Here is a 27,189-nt window from a genome sequence, read left to right as displayed (position 1 = left end):
TTTCTATTAAATTATTTAATAGAATATCGATAAATATTAGACTATTTTCTATAAAAGCGTGAACCTTCACGATATTCTTTCCCGTTTAAAATACGCTCTCGTATGCACACAAATAGAACAAAATCAATCTCCGCAATGTTCTGCTCGGCACACATACTTACGTTAGAAACGAATCAGAACCTATCACTTGAATCCGTAGTATAACTTTTCCTTTATCAACATCAATTTTCTTCACTATCTCCCAAAAATCCCTAAAAAACATCAGTTATCGATAGAACAAAAGGAATAAATTCTTTTACAAGAAATCAAGCTCAGTTAGACAATTGATCGACTTTCTTGCTCCAGTTACTTCAATCAGTGTTCATATCACTGTAGATACGTTATAGTTGCATCGGCGATAGTGTTACAGAGATGAAAAACGTGGGTCCAACGTCAAAATAACCGTTGTAACGGTCGCAATATCAACAATTCGCGAGATAGAACGTAGAACAGAATTAAGTAGATAAATATGAACTGATGATAGATCTGACATATGTACACCAGTTTGAATCGCATCCTCTTATCGTGCAGAAATCCTTCATTTCTATGTCGAACAAGATTCATCTGGATTTTCTGTTAGTGTTGATTGTAATTTTAAAAACACATGCTTTGAAGTAAAGAGATATAAAAGCTTGTCGGATAATAAATTTTGGATTTATTTCTAAATAAACTGTGGATGTTTATATAAATTTATATTTTTACGAATGGAAGTATAGAAATCCGACGTAAATAAAGATTTGTTTCAGGGATATTTGAATTTTGACTGCAAAAAGTGAGATATTATCTTTCGCTGTGCGTTGAGCGCGTCTGAAATTAAAACTCCATCGTACGATCGTGAAAGACAATTTTCCTCCTTTATCGTTAGCATAAAATAAGTAATTGGTTTTTATGTAATTTATTTGTAGACACAATTATCATCGAATTACAGGTATTATCTTATGTAGGACGATTTTTATTCCTTCGATATCCGAATAAAACACAACTCTTTTCTCCGATAACTTTTTTTCTCCGTTCGTTACGTTGCATTAAGCAGAATTTAGCATCTTCACACAATAAAAACAAGTGAAAACACGGTCAAATGCTTATTTTTCTTTTCTGAATACTATTGTTCCAATTCCTTTATTTTTCGAACATATTTCTATTCTCGTAACGATAAAAAAATTGACGCACCCTTACGATTCCACCAAGATCGAAATACATTTTCAATGAAATTGCTTCGAGAATATGTGGTAATCTTTAATTAAATTATAAAAAATAGTCCTTGTAAAATTTATTCTTTCTACATAATAATTACGATACTTCCTATTTTCGCCTGGGAATCTTCATCTCTATCGAGTTTCTTCGCTGTCGATTGCAGTTTTCGAGTTGAGATCAGAAAACTAGGCGATTCTTTGCTTGATTTCGGTGTTGCCAACGAAATTATGAAAGTATAAAATTATGCTGTTCTCGTAGATAGCAGAAGTTCCAGTGAACGGGCAATAGGAAACTTTATTTTCCAGACTACCAGTCGCCGGAGTTTTTCCCGAGCTATGCTATAAATGGAAGGGTGCTTTGACTCGTCGAAAGAATTATACGAGAGCACTGAGGAGGTCGGAAATTATGATTTACTTTTTCGCTGTTCAATTATTGGGAGAAGTTGTGAAATTCGTAATAAAGATATCACGGAACTCTGTCGATTTCAATTAATTTAACTAACCTCTTTTTAGCGTAAATTAAACGTTTATCTGAGTTAAATAAAGGTTCTTACCCTCATGATAGCTACATTTCAAAAAAAATGTCTATCTACTCTTTATTCCGATATAAATATGTGAAAGTAGAAAAGTTAATAATTTGTAGATTTTAATTTTTTTGAAATATTGAACTAATAACTTTAGGATAGGATGATAAAGAATTAATAAAAAATAAAATTCTTATGAAAGGGAGGATTAGTTAAAAAATTGAGAGGCCGGAATATACATAAAGTACTTATCGAATATTTACAGAAGTGAAATTTCGATATTATTTTCTATAATAATTAATTAAATCTTTCAATTCTTGTACATTACTAAGTTATTAATTTAAAATATACACGATTCAATGTATTGGATGTAATGAAATAATGCAAAATATTACATTTTGAAAATATCGATAGTAAAGAAACTATCGTAATAAAAATTGGAAATGCTTGAGAGCCTAGAGAATGTGATGTTATAAATACTGTTAATGACACACGGAGTCCCGTTTCCATATAGAGTGTAGTTGAAAGGAGAGTGAGCGCCTTGTAGTCTACGGCGAAATCAATGGATTACTACACGACATTTCAAAATATGTGTTACATAAAAAAATTCACAATAGTTTCGTAGCTCATACTTTTGAAAAAAAGAAAGAATGTCAACAAATTTAGTTTTTATTTATTACATAAGATTATATTACACATAATAAATTTTTTAGTTGACATATTTTTAGAATGATGGATTCTTCTATGTCAGAAACGAGGATTAATATAAAATTTTATGCAGATTTATAATTCTATTTTTGAAAACTATTATTTTTTTTTAAATCAAACCACTCTTTTGACAAGCTCTGTATTTTCGCGTGATCTCTAGAAGAGATCATATTCCATATTTCTCTATCGTATCGTACAACTACACAATATATGAATGAACTTGAGCATTTATCTATTGATGGAATTAAACCAAAAATGTTATAGAAAACTGAAGCGCGCCAATTTATCATCCGATTTATTATTCGAAATAGAGAATATAAATTTCACCAGAGGCATTAAAATTTTGACAGTCAACGATATGCGATAAATTTCAAATAAAAAAAATAGAAGGATCATTTATTGATAATATTTATTGACCTTTTGAAAATTGAATTTTTCAGACACAGAAAGGAAATCAAACGATCTAATACAATGCAATATTTTATCGAGTTTACAGTCGCGATTGAACTTTTAATGGATAGAAAAGAGAAAAAAGAATCTCTTTCGGGTTCATTGTTAGCTCTCCTGTTTTATTGAGAAAAATGGAATTGTGGAGAAAGGAGCTCATCGAACAAAGCGAGAAGAGATAATAGCGTTGTTGGCTTGCCAAAACTGCTACTAAAGCTTTCTTCCTTAAGGATGCCTCACAGTTAAATAACTTGTCGCGTAAACTGTGTGAACGATTGAATTCAAATCGTTAAGTTTTATCCTTCTCGTATTTAGATACAATCAATCCTCACAAGTTCCTGAACATCGAAATATTCGTATTCAATAAGTTCTTATTTATTTTACCAGGAAATTATCAACATTGTTTATTGCGTTAAAAATTACAAGTAAATATTTATGGCTATTAATAATTTAGAGATAAAAGAGTTAAATAAATAAGAAAATAGACAACAAAATACTTGCGCTCTTTTACAATCTTCTCTCATTAATTAAAAATAACTTACAGTATTACAATCACCTTTCCAAAATAAATGAAAAACATTAACCAGCTTTATAAGAGAGGATACTTTCCTATCTTTTGATCTTCCAAGATATGTATATTTTATCTATATTGGATCGATATCTCACCTGAATTCACAGTGGAATTTCGATGATATTTACATTGCTTTTAATGGCTCGATACTGATTATGAACTTACGAAACCGATATGTAAGTACAACGAACAGATCTATCTGCTCGTCAAAGATTCGAATTGCTTTAATAGGAAATTCCCATCGGCTTTTCGGTGTCCCACGACGATTAGTTTACTTGCCGCAATGTAATCAATTTCTCTTAGGGGGCGTGTATCAGAATTCGAAGCGCAACATGTAATTAGTTACAGTCGTGGTACCAGAATTAATTCCCAGCAGACTTATTCTTTGGAGGTGGTGAGGACATTAAATTTGTTAAAAATAATTGTGGATAAATTATAGCAAGTATATTACAGGTTGATAAATTGATTTTTTATATTAATATCTTAACGATAGACTAAGACTACTGAACTTAACACGAATTTAATCATATACTACATGAAATTACACGAAGTCAAATATCAGTTTGTTCGACGTTTGCGACAACCAGAAACATGATGAAGTACCATAAACGATGCTACTTGCTCGTGTATCTAAATATATATTCATGTGTTTATTTAATTAGCATAAATGTAAAACATCATCCAGACTAAGACAAAAATAACGATGAATACAGTTTATGAAATTAAATTAGGTCAATTGATCTCTCTAATTCCAGTTTCGTGAAATTAAGAAATACATACTTACATTTTGTTAAAGAAACAGAAAGAATAAAAGCTTTTATTTTCTTGCCCAAATGGATAAACTTTTATAAGACATAATCGTACAAAACGTTATCTCACATAGTTCTCATTGGTAATTAAAAGATTGATAGATTTACTCCTTGTCTAGATATACATTTATATATTTATGTATGCACATACATGCATACATATATGTATTTACATTTAGCGATACCTATAGTTCTCGCGTATCATCCTACAGTAATCGTAAAATGAAAGTAGTATAAAATATTGCATTCAAAAGAATTAAAAATTCAAAGGATGAAAATTAGAAAGTTACATATTAAATATTCCAAATGGTACAAACATCTTTTTCAACCTAATTTCCTGGACAAATCACAAACAATTAATTCGTTTTAAATCTACAATGAAATGTGTACCGTGTACATACGTTTTTCCTATACGTAAATCAACCTCTATATGGGATGCGTGAGTAGCGTGAGTGAGGCCAGGCAAGGACGCAGGCATCGATTCTGACCTAACCACCTCCATCCCAGCTTCTAGCCTAACTCCAACAACTCACCCCGTTTCCACTTTCAACCTGCTCTTACCCCTTCTCTGTCAGGTCAACTCTGAACCTTGCGACTTTGTTTTACTTGACTACTCGTCTACCTATTCGTGGTCACCTACTCCTGGAGATCAGACGAATAGTAACATTCTTCTATTAATATCCACTAAAGATCTTAATTAGGATTTTGAAATTTCGCAATTTACGATCTCTAATTTTCTTTCGTTTCTCGACCCCAAGATATCAGATGAAACATGAACGTTACGAGTGGAATACGATATTACTGTTAGGTTAACCTTTAAACTATGAAGGTGAATATTTCATGCTGTTTCGTTTCGTCGCCATTTCGACCGGGTTGAGTTTCTCGCAAGACAATAGATAGAAAACTTTTATCCTACCGTTTTAATCTCGGAATACAAGAAATAAAAATCACAACATACAATTAAGTCAGATATACTTATATTTCCAAAAAGCCATTTACAAGATACTTAATTTTATTTTGTGCGATTTCTCAGCACTGTTTCCGCTACCTCACATTATTTTAGAAGGATGGATCTCCTTTAGAAAATCAATTTACAATAATATAAAATTGCGAAAAATATTATAATAAAATTTGAGTGTTTTGAGATAATTCAGCAATAACTTCTAAAAGCAAAGAGAATTCCATAATTGAAACGTGGAACGACCTATCAGAAGAATCGAACATCACGCTATTATCTTTCATTCTCCACTAACGTTCTAAGCTATGTACATTCTCAATGTCCATGATCAATAAAACACACATTTTAACATGAATTTAATACTAAATGAAATCACTCGTTAGCGTGACTCGATCGATAGGGCTGTCCGGGTTGAATGTTTGAATATATAGCCCCGATTCTGGCATCTTGCCTACACACGATCTTGCATTTACACTATTATCCCATTTCGAAGCTTTATTTTTATTCTCGTAACAGTACCTCCAGTTGGCCGATTCGTTAACAGCCTCTGATTTCCGTTCGATTGACGTATCGAATTCGGTGTAACATTACTGCAGGAAATCGCATGCTGTTTCACGAAGTAATAATCGATAACCGCGTACAATTTCGAAGATTTTCAACGTCGAACAGCGTGTACACATTTTGATCAATAATACGGCACCACTTTGCGTTGGACTGGTTTCGAGCAGCAAGTAGAGCATGCGCCCGATAAACATTAAGGGATTTGCTGTCGTCTTCTCGTTCGAAACGATTAATCGTTCTACGTTCGCGCGATCGCTTTTTTCCTTTTATTTCTCCTCGGCACACTAGTTTTTATTCGCTTTCATTTCGCGCGAACGATCGGTGGAATTTATCGTGAGAATGTTGGGACAAATTGAGCGTTTCATTAATTTCAAGATAGAACGTTAATTCACATTTTAAATGAAGAGATGTAGTTCTATAACAAGAGTCTTTAGTAATTAATGAACATAGTATTAGATATCTAGAGCTTTCGAAGAAGAAATGGATTTTAAAATTTTATTATTTTAGTTATTTAGTTCCATTAGATAGACGTAGCAACGAAAAGGGAATTTTAGAATTTTGTAAGATAATTATATTATTTTAAATATGTTACTTTACATATTCAGATAAATTACATAGAAGTTGTTCGAAATATCAAGTATTTTTAGAATTTAAATAAAAAGAGATTTAAAAATTTTATAAGATACGTTGTTTTAAATACATTATGGTTTTTTACATATTTAACTGAATTATATACAAATAATAAGAACTCTGAATTATCTTGGAAGGATAAAATTTAAATGTTGATGCATTATTCGTTATATTATATCTACATTATTAAAAAATTAAATAGGCACCTTATTGCGAATTTAAACAACATTTACTGTTTCCAACAGTTATTTTTGTAATATTTGCGAATTATTATCTAGTGAATTCTGTACCTTATTCATTTCCTTTCTTAGTAAATTTTAGAAACTAGGACAAGAAAGGATATTAAATTTTGAAGTAAGATCGAGGAAAAACGATATTACTTCGAAAATGAATTTTATGCTATATCTTATGAACCATGCAAAGTTTCCTTGGTCCGGTCTCTGGTCTTTAAGGTTAGATTATGAGACCATTCATTTGCTTAACTGTTTAAGACCATCAGCAAACTTGGATTATCTTTCGATCGTTGTCGTTGACGAGCTTCTTGGTGGCATTAAAGATCTTCAAGAGCCTCTTGGGATATCAATGAAATCGATGATAAAATTATTTCGTAGCATGTGAGCGAAGCATTAAAATTACAATAGAGTCAGAAGTACGATTTTTAAGGGATTTTAAAAGATTTCTTTTTAAAATATGTACATATTATTTCGTAGTACGCAAATACCAATAAAAAATGAAAACTAAATAAAATCTACGTTATGGAAAATTTTGTTCGTTAATCTAAATCATAACTTAAAAAAGAAAATTTAAAAATCCCAACTTTACACACAAATCCTTCGTTTTAAGAATGACGCTCCATCTTCGTTAAAATGTGTACATGTGTGTGTCTGCGAAGGATGGGTGAATGTGCGAATCTAAAAGGGAGAGTTGAAAATTATGTACCTGAGGTGAGAAAATTAATCACCATAGATCTTCCATTAACTGTTTCTTTCTTAAACAGGACAAGGTAATCAATTTACTATCATTAATTCGCTATCCGCTATAGTTGGGTCATTCAGAGTTCAAACGCAAATAATGGAGATTTGGTATCGATTATTATAATCTTCTCCACTTTGTGTATAGATGTGAGTAGATGTACGTAGATGTGTGCACAAGTGTAGGTGCGATACTTATAAATTTTTGCCAATACTGAAAATTCAAGCGCCTTATCTTCAGAATAGCTTTTTCTTGTTTCAAAAAAAGATTAAGAACCAATTTTCATCATTCGAGACTGCCAAGTGGAAAAATGGTAAATTTACGTATCAACTGTGACTGTCCCAACTTTACTAAATTATCATCTGACGCTTGATTTTCTTACAGTCTGCACTGTATACATTTACAACGTTAACCAACGCTGATACACCTGTTTCAGAAACTTGAGCAAGACGATGACGACGAGTATCTCAACTCCCCCTGGGCCGACGGCAGCAGTCTGAAGCGACACTTTCAAGGTCTGAACAACATCTCCTGGAAACCGCACTAAGCGGGAACCCAAGAATGGGACCTAGAAGAAACGAGAGAAAAAGCGAAAGAAAAAGAATTTTTTCTTCTACGTAGCTTGTTCAAGTTACCGACCGCAAATATAGCCAATATTCTCTCACCGACTATCAAAGATGAAGAACGAAAATTTTATGAAATATGTAATAGAGAAAAAAGACCGCAATGGCGACCGTATCTTCAGGTATTTCCACGGATTGAACCAGTGGTGTACGATGCTCAACGTAAGAGTTTTCGAAAGGAACGGGCGTTCAATTGCGTCCAATTAAATACAAAATAAAAAAATAAAAGAAAGAAAATAAAAATAGGATATTCGTCGGCGTTCTCTCCTCAAAGCGAAGAAACGGAAAAAAAAGAATGTAATTGATATAGGGTTTGATCCAGAGTGTCGTTCAAGATGAAAGACAAAGGAAAGATAGAAAGAGAGTGTTTTAATAATATGCCACAACGCTATCGCATGATACTGTCCCACACTGTGTACGCGCTAATTATTATCCAATAGAGATATAACGATATTTTGTGACAGACTTTTTTCTACTCGACAACCGCCCGGCATCACGAGAAACGCATGCAAAGAACGTGACCTCTCGGTTCTTGCTGATCGATTAATCCGTTGGTGGCTCGCGTTTTTAGCCCGGCACCGAGGTCGAACGATCGGCTGCTTGGCGAGGATCCAGCGAGGAAACATTACATTCGGATTCGTTGCCGATATTCCGAGCATCTCTGGGGTCTCGTCGTATCGTAAAGGGTACTTCCGAAACATTATAGAAGAACTTCCAGGATAAATTCCCGGCACTACTCGATCGCCATTGAGGGAAGATCGATGCAAATGAACCATCGACTTGGAAACCATTCCATATCTAAACTGTATAATCCCTCTTCCTGACGATTTAACAAGTTTCCGAATTTGCTCATAGCGATGCTCGAGGAACGTTGTACAAACGTAGAAATTGTATAAATTCTCAATGATTGTGCTTTGGGGAAACGCGATTCGTAGCACAATATCAAAGAGAATTGCGAAATGGATCGATTTTGGAGATCATTATATATAATATATATATCGTGTCGAGTACAGGAATTATTTGTCGTTGAGCTTCTTCGGGAACACTCTGTACGGTATCGACGCCCTATAATCGCAGTCAGGCGATTTTTTCTTCGTGTATGCAATTCACGTAACTATTCTCACGGAAGCCTGCGAATGTAAGACAAATAAGGCGAATCGTTTCCTGCGGGTTGAACGTACCATACGATTCGATCACCGACAGAATAAATTATATGTAATAAACAGTCACGCGATTCACTCCTCCTCATCGTGATACTAAGTCGAGCGAAAGCATTCCTGCCCATTTCTTCGATAGCACGCGCCTGGTGAAAAAAACACACATACACATACACACACTTGATCCTTTTTGCACAACTCTGGCTGACTCTAATTTACTTGACCAAGGAAATGTAAAAAATGAGAAAAAAAGGAAAATGTAATCCCTGTCGTGATAATCGGCAAACGCTAAAGAGGAGAGAAACCGAGCTTGCGCGAAACGGTCGCGTTTACTCAAGTGGACTAGAAGCTTAAAACGAGTAAATTAATGAATTAAGAGTACCGTTACCAAGTTAACAAGTATTACTAAGTTAATCTGCTTGCTGTGTGATCATGACGCGCATCCGAGAAACGCCACTTCACGTGCATCGTAGACGAATCGTGAACCACACATGTATCGATATACTGTATCTTTCACGTACACAGAACATACATACACATACACTTACATGTACACGTCCGTTTTACCGTGAACCGTAAATACACGCTTCTGTCTGAGAATATTCGACGCGATTCACCGAGACGTAAAACGGCGAACTTCAAATTACGCTTTAGGGGTGTGCCCTTCCTCCATTGATTACTCGATTTCTGCGTTTGTTTTCTTTCGGCAAAAGTAAGATAAAGGTCGCTCGGATATGATAGAAACGACGAGTAGAACATTGTGATCGAAAATTTGGTGATTGATGGAAATCGTGTGAGAAGGCTGATTCGTATCTACTGTGGATTTGTCTGACTAGTCTCGGGTGATACTACTGAGCCCCTTCTAACTCTGCTGGCGTATTGAATCAGTAGGTTGCTATAAGTATATTACTATAAGACTTGATATAATTTTCGCAAAATTATAAACAATTATTATTGTATTACGTTAAAACATATGAAATGTCCGATTTTGAACGGTTGGCTGAATCGTAAAAGAATGTATTAATATACGTAAATGTTAGAAAAATAATATTATATATGATAGAGAAAATTCTCAGCTTTAAGATGACATATAGGAATAAGAATATTTGTTGAAAAGAAATTTTAAAAAATTGATGCAACAAAAATGGACATTTCATATATTACAAATTATTATTAACAAACGATCATTTTTTCAATAATACAACAATATAAAAGGATTTATGTAACAAATTATTGTATGTCAAAGCGGTTAGTGAGAGCTATGAAAATACTGTCTGTAAGAGATACTGCCACAATGAACCTAAATGTTTCCTTCGAAATACGTTCATACTGCAACATATTGACAAATAAGATCCGATGAAGTGTCGGCGTTCAAATCGACGTTGTTTGTATGCTGAACGCTCAGTGAAAAGGTATCGAACGATACTTTATCAAACCAATATCAGTTCTTTATCAGTAGATCGACACACAGCACGAATCAGCCCTATCTGAAGCATATTGTATGGCATCACGATACAGTTTCGTGTCGCGAAAGAATGTAATTTTTCAAAGGTGGATCGGGTGACGTTTATCAGTAGGAAGGAACGGAAAGTTCATTGTTCCCGCTTTGTATCTCTGGTTGAATAACGAGTAGCACACAGTCAAATGTTGCACGCGACATTTTTTAAAATTATAGATTTCGAACCGCTATCGTAGCGGGCTCAAAGAAAACTCACCCCCGCGATTACGTAAAGGGACACAGGGTGCCACTTGCGCAGAGGGTGAAACAAGTAACGATGGTTTTTTCGCGGCATCGTTGCTGCGCGTAAATCGATACGAGTGGCGCAGGACAGGCGAACCTTCGCCCCTGAGATCGATGGCAAAAATTCATGCTGAACAAATTTTAGCAACACCCAAATTCGAGTTATTTAATGAATTTCTGCTGTAATATTCTTTAAAGTTCATATTCTTCTTTTTGGACAGGTAATATCATGATATTCGGATTAACTTGATCCGTTTCGTGTCATTACTGTCCTTTAACACTGAAATTCAAAGATAATTGAAAAGATTTCTGAAAAAGGAGCTTACAAAATAAGATAGTAATTAAATATTTGGTGCTTGCGTAAATTGTATCGGAAATTTTAGTTTCATTATTATTATATTACCTAGGTTTGAATTCACAATTATAATGGATCTTAAAGGAGATCGTTCTTTCGATATTTGTGATATTTTATGATCATTCCACTATTTGAGTAAAAAATATGTTCGACACCTATATATTTACCATAGACTCTTACCTACAAGTTCTATTCTTAGAAAGCTCCTGCATTATCAGTTTTATTAGAATTCATGAGCGAATTTAGAATAATATTGAACAACATTAATATCCACTTTGTACAAAGTACTAGTTATAATGTAAACATAGCATTTTATAAAGAATGAATCTTGAACACATTGTGTAATTAACTCAGAGATCTATGTTTAACGAATGTAAATTAATAGTATTTTCCATTGCTCGGTTCTGGAATTATTGTTGAGCAGAGTATCGATCAAATAGTCGCACCCTGGGTACCACGCAACTTGAACCTAATCTTCTACGTTCGAAGACCTGAAACAACGCCAATTTCAGCGATTGAATTACAAAAAAGAAAATGGAAGCATAGTAAAAAACAACTAAGATTTCATATAGACTATTTTCCTTTCCGCTGAAGAACGCGAAAAGTGATTACTATGGTGCTTGATTCGAGAAACAGTTAAAATATCTGTATTAAAAGATAATTTTAATATATTTAACACAGCATCGAATTATATAAGATGATCTCACGTATGATTCTCATTCGACGTGATCTTTCATCATTTTACAAGTTTGCGACCTGTTCCATACGTAAAAACGCCATACACACACGCACACACACAGACACACCTTTTCAACGAACATGTATACACACGTGTACACACGTATACGAACACACATATGACTAACACGAATATACATTGGTAACCTATGGAAAGAAATAATAATTGAATTGTTTTTATGGATTAAGAACAAGTTGTCTGTGATCTACAATAATTAAAAGAATATTTAATAAGTATTAACATGGTAAATGCATAATTGACATGTCGATAATGTCGAACGAATCGGTTTAGGGAATAATAACTAATAATAGAGCAAACAAAAGAAAGAGGAAGGAGAACAAGGAAGCGGAAGTAAAAGCAGTCAGATATCGGAATGATCTCAATGTTAATGGATAGAGCAATATGATAGAAGAGATGGCGGGCAAAAAATAATAACGATAACGTTTGTCGCATTAACGACATCACCGCAAAGGAATTCTAGAGAGAAGAGAGGTATATTATATAAATGCATATATAAACATTAAAATAATAAAGAAAGAAAAAAAATAGAGATTTAAAAATGGAACACGCCACGTCTAAATACTATGTAATCGCTGTTGTTAATCAGTAATAATTCGCGATGTAAAGAGAAGAGAAGAAAAATACCAATTTATGCGTGCTGCGTTCGAAGTACCGATTAAAATACCAAAAAAATTATATAAATAAATATATATATATGGCACTTGACCGTCGCGGCTAAAAAAAAGTACATAGGATAGATAGATTTATAGAAGCGCAAAAAAACACCAAAAATCGTTCCTTCCACCCGCTCCGGCCGTGTATTTGATTATCGATTTTAAATATATCGCATCTCATGTAAAAGTCAAAGAATGGCTCTGCGAACTTGTAAACGCACCTCAGAATGCAATTAGTATGTCGTTTTACTAATAAGACAGGGAGGAATAGAGTTGTTAAACTGAATGAAAACAAGAGATTAAAAGGGGAGAGGAATGGAAATTACAGAGGAGAGAAAAGAACGAAGATAAAGAGAATGCTATATTAATGCCACAATCACCGAGTAATAAGTTGTTCAACGAGCGTTGCGAAAGATGTTCGAGATAATTTTTGTACAGTTTTGGCACACACGAGAACGTGCAACATCGTCGTCTTTATATTTATGTACAACATTCAATTATTATAAATTTTCGATATTATTACAAACTATGATCGATTTCGTGTGAAAGTGTATATGGCTTTTTCTGCGGTTAACAATAAAATGTTGTCAAAGCTTTTTCACGAGATATATATACATACATATTTCACTCAGAAGTTTGCTTTATCTACTGATTATTATCCTTCCCTTGTTCCACAATATATTATAGCTTAATGAATTATAATTTTTTCAACAGAATTTTGAATAGTCAAACTGTTTCAAGCTATCAATTGTTTATATGATACGTGATCTGTTTGCATGGGTGTTTTATTATCAATAATTTCCGTATATAGGATATTAAATTATACATTATCAACTATTATAGGACAACATGCAATAATTAAAGTGAAACATTTAGTTTAATAAAATACTGATTACAATCTGAAAGAGTGATATGATTTGTACAGTTTACATTTGCAAATAGCTAACTAAAAAGAATTCTTTCTATTATTATATAACAATATAGGAATCTGATTTCTTGCTTGTTTAAGAATCTTCTCAGGGAGAATATGAAAATCGACGACTTCGATTTAACCAACAGCAGGTATTTCTTGATACAAGAATAGACATCAACCTCTTTATACCATTCTAATCTATTGTAGATTACAATTCTTACAGATTACCGACGTAAGAATAATCTAGGGATAATTTGAATTTCCTACTTTACCAACAAAGCCTCTTACTCACCTTAGCAAATATTACTAAATAAATAATCTACATTTCTGCAAATCAAAAAGTACATGACGTTAACGAAGACTAAAAAATTAATCATATGTAACGACTAAATTAAAAAAATATATAAACAATTGTTCTTAAAAGCTATTATTAGCAGAGGGTACTAAATCCTCCAAAAATCGGTGCGCGAAATCAATTTTTTAGTTCCCACTTTTTCATTTGGATCATATTTCAAGTCCAATATACATGTCCTTGGATTCTTTTACTTTCGTATCCTTCAGCTCGCACATACTCAGGATCCATTATGAGCTGTAGGCATGTCGAAATTATCATACATATTGGTTGGTCAGATGCCGACACGGAGATACCTGCCACGGTCCCGAAACGTCCGATTATTTAAACAAACCCGCGCGATACGATCGCGGTCGCCGGTCACACCCATCTTAGCTTGGCGAGCACCACAGAATTCTTCCAGACAAGAGGTCTTGGACAAAACAAAATTCACCTTCTTCTTATCTTACAAATAATACAACGAAACGGTATCAATAAACTACAAAGTCAATAAGTTACAAATTGAGCTCGACTCGTACAATGAAACCAAATTAGATGTTATTCAATAAATAATGATACGTATGTAATATAATTATTTGCATAGCTCAAAAGGAAAACTACTTAGAAATAAGGAGTATATAATACAGTGAACAGTGTAACAGTATGACATTATCAAAATCAATCGGTCCTGTCGAATTGAGAAATCGACGAAAGTTATATTCACTTAGAAATGATTATTTTCAAATTTTCCACTTTATACAAAGACGAGTGCTTCTAATATTTTGTTTACAATAATGACAGAGTCTTCTTTAGATTGATTTAAAGAAACTTCGGTATTTCTAGTGTTAACAAAATATTTTCTCCAAATTTTAGTGGAACATAGGTCTGTGATAGCAGCATTTAAAAGTTTTAAAAGCGTAATTTCACAGTCGGTCAATAGTAGTAGAGATGTGAGTGTATCGATGGCTCGCACAATTGCACATGAAATGACGCACGCGTGGTCTTGTCCCATCCCCTGACAAGAGGGTGGCAGCGTGACCGTTGATTTCCCTTCGTCGCGCGTGCACGCGGCGAAATTAAATGTCTCGTGCGCGGACATCGCGAGCATTACACCCGCTTCACTTTCGCATATGAATAATAAAAGAGCCGGTAATGCGTGAGTTCGACACCCTTATTCGGCTCTTAACCGAGTCGGCGTGCCTGTCGACCACTGCTGTATAATCGAAATCTTCATCGTGCACCGATAATTTATGCATTATTTCGCACGCTAATTCATTGTTGCGCATCATTGGTGAGCTTTACAATAACTGTCCACCGCGATATTAATGAATTTATAGCTGCATGTCGATTCTCACGGACCTTTCTTCGGTATATCCAGCGTAATTTGTAGTAATTACTATTGTTTAGCGATTCGTTACCATGACGATGAGTTTCGCTTAAATTTTTTATAATTGAAATTAGTAGAATGTCCATTCCGATAAGAATTCTGATAGAATTAGAAACCACACGATTAGCCTCGGAAATCACTTTCTATTTCATCAAGATCAATCCTCCTATCTCTAACCTACATGAATGCGTTGACTAAGCATTTCCTATTCAACTTAGTGACTGCTCTCTATAAACAGAACAGACATCCATTTCTTGTACTTCTACAAAACCCAGACTTGTCGGCACGATACCACTAATTGTTTACAAGAATTGTTAATTATATCGTCAAATACGATATTCAGGAATATTCAGGTAACACCTAAAAATCTATTTGTGCATCTTACAGAAAGAGATCTTGTGTATTCTGATGCTCTACTCATCAATTACTTACATTTAACTGTGCAATTGCAATCAAGATTGACTCTTCAGTTCATCCTTGTTGCAACAAACAAAAATACGTTTAATATTCTAAGAAGAACTTTAGCATAAAATTGTAACAAGAAATTGAAACAAGAAAACGTTTCAGTAGCAATTCTTTCGTACTCCCCTAGAACTTAAAGAAAATGTTTAACGTCAGAAAGACACGATTGAGGCAAAAATATCCTATCAGAATGTAGAAACTTAAAAGAAATGTGCAAGAACTAAAAAAAGATTACTCTCGTCAAAGCAACGTCTTTGTACAACAACCTCGTACAAGCTTCAGTCGCGATTCATCGTCGATCATCGTCACATCAAGACACAGATTAGACGATTTTCCTGGAAGCAGTCCGTTCCAGCGCCAAATGCAATTAAAAGCGACGCGTCACGGGCGATTTCTACGTAGGATTTCACGCGATCCATCGTCGGCGATTCCCCTCACCCCTTGTGGCCACCGTACCACGTTTTACGCATTCACGCTACGTGGAAAATGCCAGAGGACGGTATTAAATAAGTACAAAAAGGTAACAGACTGACAATGAGCGACGTACGTGCCCGCGAGGCGGAGAGAAGGCACGGCGCTACGGGGGCATCTTGATATGCAGACGGCGTGCGTCGCGGCGGCATTGCCGAGCAAAGAGCATCGGGCTTCGGTTACGAAACGATTCTCGAAATACGGGATCGGATAGCGGAATACCAGTAGCCACTGTCTCCTTGCCTTCTGTCGATAAATTTTCAACTGGCCATGATAGATCGGCGGAAAGGAAGCGGTGCCCTTTGACTCGCTTTCACAGAGAATACGAACGTTCTACCGGGCAGAGGACGCCTGCGTTTAAAAACAATTACCCCAACATATTGGTGTTTAGTCTTCGATCGAGAACGTTCTCGATACTCATTGCTATTATCGTTATATGAATCTATTAAACGTGTGAAAATAAATTTTGTGCAGGTGGTTTATGGGAATTTTTTATTTGTCTAAGTGGTACATGTGAAGGAGCTAGAGGCTAATCATTGTAAGTTAATCTTTCGTTAAAAATGGCTTCTATCTTGGAAATATCTCATCGTTGTAGATACTTGGTTCAGCCGCTAAAAGTTTTGACAATGAAAAGGTATTTGCTTCACGTAACTCATGTTTAACTAGGTTATACCGATTAGTTTTCGAACCCTTCTTGTATTTCAAAAGTATCGCAACTCGAAATAATACAGTCTTATGACAGAAACATCCTTTAAAAGGAAGCCTTCAAAGGATATCTTCTGTCGAAAATATCCTCCATCTTGAAATATGCAATCATACTTCGTCACAATGAAGAAAATTAGGTAGTTTTACCAATGATAATCTCTTCTTTCCTCAACTTAATTCTCACTAAATTCTACCCACGCAGAGTCTGTTTATGTCGGAAGAAACCTTTTTGCGTGCTGTGGTTGTGAAATAGAAAGAGTCAGCAATGATATCATATCGAAGAAACTCGAGCGTAGTTCGTGTACCAGTGCCACGTATCCTTTTTTCCTCGACGATATCGTTCCTTTACGCAAGAACCGGGACCGAGGACGGGCTCGTTCTCGTTTTCCGCCAGGTCATCGAGTCTCATTTACAGAAGGGACGTTCCTCGTTAAACGGCAAAACCAAGATCTCAACTGGCTGACCCTCGAACAATACGCCCACTCGATACCACGATCTGATCCACGAACAAATCCCCGACGTTGAATCGATCTGATTCGCTGTTTTCTTACTAGCGGTACGTTCGATCGATGGTGTGAAATGAATACGCGATTTCTCGGCTGTTCCCATTCTTGAATACGTTATCACGGTTTCGCGAACCATCTCGAGTTCCAACGAGCTGTGACGCGTTTATACAGAGTTTTTGGAAAGTTTGGTTCCTTACTTCTTTCCATCAGAAGTAATGATTTATAATTCCAGTCGTTTGTCATTTAAATGTTCTGAATTTTTAGCATTTACCACGTTCGCGGACGATAAATGGTGACAAATGCGTGCGGTCTGTGATAATTAGTTGAATTTATTTATTTCTACAGAGTATACTGTACGTACTTTTATATTTTTCAATCGTGTCCTATATGCGATTATAATATTGCCATAATTAACATCTTGCTTTCCTAGTGAAATAAAATGACGAAAAATTAGAACAAACGATTTAGAAAATAATTTCCTCGTCCTTCAAATTTCTTGCATTACTATAGTCAGATGTGAGAGACACGGATTTTCAATTGTTCATGGATAGCAAATTTTAATAATTACGTTATGTATACGTATATAATAACATTTAAGTTTTGAAATTTGTGTGGCGTTATATTTATTTACTTCTTTAAGTCCCTTCGTATTACTCTGTAGAAAAATTAATTTCTGAAATATAAATTTTTGTATAGTTAGAAAGATTGAAAGGTAGAGGGGAGAAGTGACACGTGGAGAAACGCAAAGAATATTTCATCCACCTCATTTGCATCATCCTTTTTAATTCTACATTTTTATCGATGCAATATGATACTGTTGAAAACGATGTGGTAAAAGAATAGAAGGTTTATAGCATCGACAGGTTACGTTCTTTACATCTGAAGTTGTAAGATTGCTAAATATACCGCAAAATATTGATTCAGAAAAGAAGGATAATAAAGAATATCGTAGTCGTTCGATGGGAATTGGACTGAAACCGATATCTTGGAATGAAACTGGAAAATCCTAGTGCTAGTACATAAAGAATGGAAATTAATGAGACGGATATGAAAATTAATTATTGGTGAGAAAATTCGAATAAAATATTCTCAAATAATTTCTCTCTCTCTTTCTCCCTCTCTGTCTCTCTATTTTTAATACGTTCATTATTACGCTGGTTCGTGATATGTTTAAGCATATAGAGGAAAATATCACAGTTAATCGTAGCGCTTCTCAATGGAATTTCTCAAATATATGAAACGTATCAGAAGAAATGTTTTATAGAAATTAAGATTGATTCTCCCGGCATAACATCAATACAGTGTAGCTTCACTAACATAATTCTATTATTCCGTATATGTAGCTGTATTCATAGACGTTTCAAGATGTATGACATTTCTATTATCTATAATTCTATTATATTTCGTTAGCTGGCTCGTTTTATACATTCGTACATCATTCTCGTATTTCTACATTTACGTCGACTATTTCATATTCTATGTCACTTGATTTTCTTCAGTTTCTAACATTACGTAAGAAATATATCGATATAAATCAAAACAAATATATTATTGATTACGAAAATATAAAGTATAGTTCAGATTTACGTCTCAGCTTTCGAAAACAGCTAATTGATTGAGAATTAATTGAAACCAAATGTCAAATACTATTTGAGCCACGAAACGTTAATATATGCTGGATATATAAGAAGATGGTTTAATTAATTAGAAGGCTCAAAAAAAGAAGAAATTTGTATAACAATACTTTGATACTAATGCACAGACGAATCGATTCTTCTATTATCGAATGATAATAAATAGTGACAAAAGCTGAAAACAAGGCAGACAGAAAGAGAAAGCGAGAAAAAGTAGCAATATTCTACTTATTCCATTCATTAGGCGAGACACTGGTAGATATGTTCACTTCGGCTAATAATACCTACGTTACAGCGAAAACTGCATCTAAATTTGAAACGGACGAAATATTTTGATCAATATTCCTTCTGTTCGCCTTTTTTTCGGCTCCATACAATGCCTACGTCCATAATCGAAGTGACACAATTAGAATCTCTCCATTTCTGTAAAAACCAGCATTAATTTTATCAAAAGCACTTGCATATTTTTGGTAAAGATGGAAACAGAAAATCCAAAACACGCTATTTTGACGTTTGGTTATGCTATTTCCTACTATGAAAAGATCACATTAAACCAACTCGAAAATATCATGATTTCTTGTATTTAAAAAAATATCACGAAGTTGAGAATACCTTGACTTTTCGCAGTTAAATAAAAAATCGCGTCAAGTAGAAGACACTATGATTTTGCATATCTCAAAAAGAAACACCTATATAATTTCAAAAATATCGTAAATATTCGTACTGAAGGAAAAGCACGTAAAATTAAGGGTATCATAATTTTTCGTATTTAAAAAGAAATCATAAAATGGCAGATACTTTAACTTTTCGTATCTAAAAAGAGACCGCCTTCTTGTGTTTAAAAGAAAATCACATAAACTCAAGGATATCGTAGTTTCTGATATTTTAAAAAAATGTTACATAAAATCCAAGGTACCGTGATTTTTCGCATTTCAAAAACTGCACAAAATCGAGAACACTGGCGCGCTTGCACGTAACATGAAGGGGCCGCGTATACGTTTACAAACGCGCTGCGCTGACTCGAACGTTTACTCGCCGCCGGTGTCTCCACCCACTTTATCCCTGCTTACAGTTGCAGACGGACTGGACTCCAGTTTTCCTAAGCTTCCCCTGGCCTCGCGCTGCCCGCTTTTTCCTAGTACGCTTCCTTTTTCCCCGTTCCACAGTTCCGCGTGTCCCCCGAAGGAGAATCGTCCTGTGGCTCGGGTCGATCTTTCGGGCGCGGTGGCAATAAAAAACAGTCCAGTCAGCGGGGCGTGGATCGCCGATGGCACCAGTACCCTGCACAACTTTCGTTCATTTCGCTGGCAATCACTTGACGCGCGCGATTCGCGAAAGGGGACAAACGAACTCTAACGTGGAACGCTGTTGCGTTTCTTTGAGAAACTTGAGAAACTGATGATTTCAGTTCGTGAAAGAGAAAAGTGAGATACGTTGTTCGTCACGTTGTTTCATAATTCTTGTTTCTGTGGGAAGTTTAATATAAGATAACAAAAAAGCATTATGAGTGCAATTAGAAATCGTTTCTTATTCAAAAACTACACTTTCAGTCATAAGTAGACTGCGGATACAAATTCATACTTTCATACAAGTTATTTAAAAGATGGAACCTGGACAAAAAATTTATTTGATCTTGAGTTAAAAGAAATTAAGATATTGGAAGATTGATTTTGTAATCATGTGTATCATCTCCACAACCTGTACAATTTTCATTAAGGATTGTATATCGTAGTGAAGGTATTTGTAATTTAGAGTATACGTTAAACTTAGTAAACATTTTATGGTTGTAAATTATTGTTGATTCGATCGGGGAATTTTAATAATAATAAGAACAATTTTTCTTATGTATTTATAAATTTATGTATTTATGTATTTATAAATGTATTTATAAATTCACGAAAGAAGCCGAGTAGTAAATTTTAATGAAACTATTATACAAAGCAAAGATACGATCAAAATTGCAAAATTCGCAACACTTGAATAAAAAATTGAAGAATTTTTGGTTACGATAGAAATAATGTAGAAACAGGTATACCGTATCGTATTAGGCAAAATCAATGTAATTTTAATGAGAATTCATTGGAAAAGAAACGGAGTAGGTGAATTTGAAATTTCTGCACTCCTGGCAGTTGTCCACGCGATATCAGAAAGAGGAGGTCCCTTGGCGAGCTTTGATTCGGTTTCTCGACTTCCTCGATATCGTAAATTCGTATCTAAAGCTGAAGGAAGCAACGAGCCAATATGCATTGCAAGAGTTCGAGAGAAAGAGACCAGAAATACTAAGAACAGCGTGGAAAGCACGTTGGAGAAATTAAATTGTTAATAATATTCTGAAATGTTCCATTTAACGAATCAACTACTTGTGAAAAATTAATTCGACTTGATCCATTAACGAAATTGAATAAAAGTGATCCTCTGTTTGAAATATAGAAAAAATAAAACCGAGAAAGCCGACAAAAAGAAACTATTAGCTTTTAATATATAAAATACTCGATTTTGTTCTGCCAATTGGTTGAACCTTCTTTTTTTTCTTTAAAAATATTAAGACATTTTTTATCCTTTTGTATTAGTCAGTATTTTGTCTACCATTTTTATACGTGATTTAGCCCTGATATTCTACTTTCCTCTGCTCTTATTATTCTCTTATTACCGTTCAAACCTTTCTACAATTTTAGTCGTTGACTCTTATATGCCTGACGATTAAAACCAAGAATTACTTACCTACCCCATAATCGAAGTAACGCCTTCGTTCCTTTCTATACAAACTGAGCCCTCAAAAGCTTAAATCATTCTCACACAAACACCCTCCAAAAGTGCACCAACCATACACCCCCGCTCCGCCTTAATCGAACGATACCCAACTCCGTCGTTCTCTTCTCCAATCACCTCTGCCAATTTCTCGATCTTCGAAAATCACCTTGTGGTTTCTCTCATCCACAAGCTTTCTTTCAACTTAATCAAGCAAGTCACCCGATCGAGCTGCCGACGTTCCGAAAATAAGCGCCATTTCCGCTTATAAGAGCAAATTACCCTGAATCGTGGAAATCGAGGAGAGCCAAAACTATAGCCCGAGTCACGAGTATCGAAAGGAAGAGTCAGTCGATCGGGTAATTTTCGAATTGAACTCGATCCGTGTCGATGGATTCCCGGGCGGCTAGGACGGATATCGGCGCGGTCCGGTGAGCGGAAAAGCGAGAGAGGGGTGCGGCCTCGTCGCTGGTAGCCGAGATATCAGTATCAACGCGGTGTAATCAGCGAACCACGCCCATCACCGCTATACCCGCTCTGTTCCGCCCACTACGGCAATTACACCCTCGAGTCACCCACTGGAGGGGAACATTAAACTCCGTTTCCCTGTCTCCGGTCCTCCCTCGTCCAGCTCTCCGTCTCTTCGGGTTTCATTCGCTCGCTCCACGGCCACCGTTCTCCTTCTCTGGCTCCGGAGGCAGACGGCCACTGCACACGACCGATTCTACCGCCAAACGATCCTGCTCCACGCTGTGCGCCTTTTTCACCCTCTTTTTCTAGACGTACCCTACAACTCTTTCCTAGAGGCGACAGGCTAGAGGCGATTCGACCACGGTGGCTCGCTTTACGAGTAGGCGCGGTAATGAGACCGATTAACGGGAAAGGAATTATGTGGCTCTCTTCTACTGTCACGTGGTTTCCCTCAGACAGTTCGTTGTGTACGACGTGACTCGAGTGCTACGGCTCTTGGATTCGATCAGCGTGCGAGTGGTTGCAGGGGTTTGGGTTTGATTGGATCGTAGTTGAGACAGAATGTTTGAGATTTTTGAAGGAATGTTCGATTGAAGAGGTATCACATATATTATATATGTTTAATACTTTTAAATAATGTACATTGAAGCAGATGAGCATTTTTTCCTAGTAGACAGCTAAAATGAATTAATATGTTCCAGTAATAATAGTTAGAAACAAGGGGGAGATCTGGAAATTGAAGGTGACAGACGTTGGACACAGTAGCAGAGGGCACGGCCTGGTGAAATTCGTCGCGCTCTCTCGAGCTACGATTTGTCTGCTCAATTTCACGGCCCTTTTGGGGAAAATGGGAAAATCTCCCAGCACTCGACCGCAGTGCCGAGTGTGGGAAATAGACCGCGTTAGTTCACCGTTTATATTTGCCATTCTCCATCCATGTGGGTGTGGGAATTCGTTCAATCTAGCAATATACTTCTCTTGATTTTGTTAAGAAATTTAATTCTATAAATTTAATTTCGCCAGTAGTTACACGCGCGAGATATGGTGCACAAATGTATTAAAATGTTGCTTAAAAAATGAATACTGCTTTTTCATTTAAGTTTGAAATTCTATTTGATCCAAATAACTTTCATGTTTTTTCATTTAAATTGTTATATCATAGAATTACGTATTTCGGTCGTTTTCTCTTTTTCTATATCTTTTCTTCTTGAATTAAAATACACAATATTTCTTGCATTTTTTCATTAGTATGTATATTAAAGTCTAATGTATCTAATAATCTTATAATATTACAAGATTGATTATTCTGTGCGAAGTTCGAGTGTTTTAAGATTGAGTTTTAAGATATTGAAGCTGTAGTTAATTCAAATAACTCAACGTTGCCCTACTACTCTCCCTTCTTCTAGCCACTTTTAAATAAAAAATAATTTCATTATCATCTTTCTATCAGCTAATAAGTTTGCATCATCCTCGCTATATTTCTAACTCCAAACTTAATTATATCAAAAACCCATTTCCTGTGTCCTCCATACACTTTTAACCCATCAAATTTACGAATCAATACTGCCAACACATCCGATCGTTATTCTCAATTCCTTGTTTGTATTCAATTACCGGATAGAACAATCTATTTCTAATTGTCGATATTATTTAAAACTTTGAACTTTCCGTTTGAAATTATATAATATTAAATTTAATTTAATTCCCTTTCAGTTTTCCAACAACTCTCGATCGTTCTAAAGTTATTTTATTCCTTCATCAGTTTTAAAAGTCATCAGTTACAAATCACGGTATTAGTAAACAGCGTTACTCAGCAGTAATAAGTTTGGTAATAAAACAAGATGTTAGGGGTAAAATGTATACATTACAGTCGGTAGTTAATTACAATTCGAGTATTCCACTTTATACAAAATTGTACAACTGTAAAGGAAAAGTCTACAATCTATAATTTGTAAAAAGCTCATCAATTGATTAATATTATTGGTTTGTAAATGTTTGTCCAAAATGGCCCTAGTAGACGTTTATTTACTACAAAATCTTACGAAGCATTTGTCGCTAGATTGAACTAATATTCCTAGTCAATAGAAACAAACTTTTACTTCTTTATAGCCGAATCTAAATTCTCTGCGAATTCCATTCGGCATACGTAATAACATCATAATGCAATAAAAATGCAGTAATACCTAAACGTTGTGATATTCCTCACTGAAACCCGTAGAATGGTGAGATAATCGTTGGTGGTGATTGCGAAGCCAAATTTCCAGCAGACAGTCGAAAACATCCACAACTGGGCTATCAATATATTCGGTTCCGTGCTAGTGGCTGTTCCAGAACGGATATCCGCGGCGGAGGATTATTAGTTTTCCGCTTTCGGAAGCGGCGTTTTCATCGAGCGGCATATAACAGAGAAAAAGAGACAGAGAAATAGAGAGAGAGCAGGAGAGAGAAGAGAGAGTAGTATAGAGAACGTCTAGGCCGTACGTTACGCTCTGGGGGAGCCGCTTCTCTGTTCTACGGTAGGCGTGGTTGAAATCACGAGATGATTTATCCTTTGCGAAGCGGTAACTGCCGAGATCCTCGGCTAAACGACCGCGGTCCTTCGTGTATTAACCGTAATGCACTCTGCCGTTGCCATTGTGAGCACTGTATATAACTATAGCTAGCCTGGCTCAAGATCTTGCAACCCCTCGTCCGAACGATCTTTCTCGTTCCGCGACGTGGATTATCCTCGTTTACTTTCTGGACCACGTTGCTTCTTCCGTTCCAATGTATACAGTGGTTCACAAAAATATTCGAACACTTGCAGACAATTTTTATGAATATATTATGTCCGTTCTAGGAAACATTGTGAAATTTCACTTGCAGCTTCATTGAGACTCGACTATAATGTTTATACATATCGCTAAAGTTTGAAACAAATTTGATAATTTTTGTAGAAGTTATAAGATATTTAGTACACGTATAGATTTCGCAAAAATCAGAAAAGTACTAAGTCAGTAGTAATATATTTAACACTTATTATATGTCCAAGATGGCTTATACTGCGATGGCGTATACTCTGTACTAATTGTTTGCTATTGATCGCTTCGATTGTTCTACTAGTTTTGGTATTAATTAGAGTAAGAAAGAGTGGCAATAAATAACGATTTCTTCTCGTCAAAAATAGAGGACGGAGTTAACTCTTGCAGTTAATCCTATTATATCGTAAATAGTCCAATACTTTGTTTCGTTTCTATATATTTATTGGGAAATACGTGTCCTGTATAAAAAATAATATAGTTCATTACATGAAGAAGTTAAATCTAGCAATATCGCATTTCTTTTAATAATTTAAGTACCTAAATACGCTTCAAGAATACATATCGAAAAAGCATGTTGTTAATTTGCTTCTATATCTCCCACACAAGTTTCATTTGTTATTCAAATATCGAATTAGAATTGTCACCGTGCAAATATTAGGGCGCAGCAAGAAAATTACAGCTATGATACCTTCCGTACGCTAAACCGATACCCTGTGCACTTTGAACCCTACTCTATTGTGTTCCATAATTTCTTTCCCCCGACGTAACGCCCCAAGCCAAAGTCACTGCATGATTCTACCCGATCCACTTCCTACTTTAATGCGCGTGAGATGCACGAGCGTATTGATATTCGTGTAGTCGCAAATGTTGATCGATTAGGCGTTGCATAAGCTACGTATCGTTTGCATTTTGATAAAAGGCACGTCAAAATTCAATCTCGTTTGCTGATGATAAGTAACATAAACGATTTCCGTTTTAATGCAACTATCATATATTGTGTGACGTGATATTAACAATTAAAATGATATACATCAAACATTTCAAAATCATTGCGTTTTAAATTAACATTCTTATTAAATTTCTAGTAAATTCATAATATTTATAACGTGGCATATACAGTACAAATTGAGCTTAAAACTCTAAATTAATTAATCGAACTCAAATCTACGCTAAGGCGTGAATCATCTATGATTCAAGAATATCAATTAAGGGTTAGTAATTTAATATGGAAGGAAATATCCAATAAGGAATTTGCAATGATATAAAAAAACAGATTTCAGTATTTATATTTATATTCTATGATTTAAACAAAATGCAAAAGCTATACCTATCCTTTAATTCTTAACCCTTATCCCTGTCTGGATAACACACGGAGAATTCCCAATTTTAACCTTATAACGTACCAATTTTATTTCCAGAAACTTCACTTTGCCTCACATACGCCCTCTTCCATCTACAAATCAGTGACATTGTATTTTTTCGAGTCGCCTTCGTAATCGATTTTCGAGTTGTTTTGACAATTACATCGAGCTAGATTCCCCGAAGGGGTGGCTTTTGTCGGCTCCCAAACGAGATCAGTGTCTCCCATGGGATCACCTTGACGTGGAAAATTGCAGGCTGCACACCACGGGCGGGATTCAACGCGCGTATTTTCGCAGGCTGCGGCGCGTGCTGGCTCGTCTTTCGAGGGGACCCATGGAAAAAGCCGGACCCCATGCTCACCTTCAGTGAACGCCTCGTAGGCGTGACCCCATATGCCACTTTTGGCCGCGCAACCTAACCGCTTCTCGATATGCATTGAGATTTCGTGAACCCAGCTAATTTGTCCAGAGGTCTAAAGGCAACGAAAAGACGAGCACGAGAATCTTTGGGTAGATTCTTGGAAAGAATCCCTTGGCAGTTTGACAGATGTAGCATTGGGTAGTTTGTAATCTTTTATTTGTATCAATACAGATATATCAATGGAGATACTTTCCTTTAGTGAATTAGGAAATGTTTCATTTTTTCCAAGGATTCTATGAATAAGGCGCATATTTTTTTTAGTTAATTGTTTACAGTC

The 27,189-nt window shown here is 35.4% G+C and overlaps 1 protein-coding gene across 1 annotated transcript in view; it reads left to right on the top strand.

Annotated features, from left to right (window-relative positions):
• The window catches only part of LOC126869355 (protein tipE), a 38,842-nt gene extending 25,507 nt beyond the window's left edge, over positions 1-13,335 (top strand). Inside the window, exon 6 of the mRNA XM_050625756.1 lies at positions 7,849-13,335. Within this exon, the coding sequence (XP_050481713.1) occupies positions 7,849-7,912 (64 nt within the window). The 3' untranslated portion in view covers positions 7,913-13,335. The remainder of the gene's footprint in view (positions 1-7,848) is intronic.
• Positions 13,336-27,189: the final 13,854 nt, after the last annotated feature.

Source organism: Bombus huntii, chromosome 9, assembly GCF_024542735.1.
Source record: "Bombus huntii isolate Logan2020A chromosome 9, iyBomHunt1.1, whole genome shotgun sequence".
Lineage (NCBI taxonomy): Eukaryota > Metazoa > Arthropoda > Insecta > Hymenoptera > Apidae > Bombus > Bombus huntii.
This window is presented reverse-complemented; position numbering and strand designations above follow the sequence as displayed.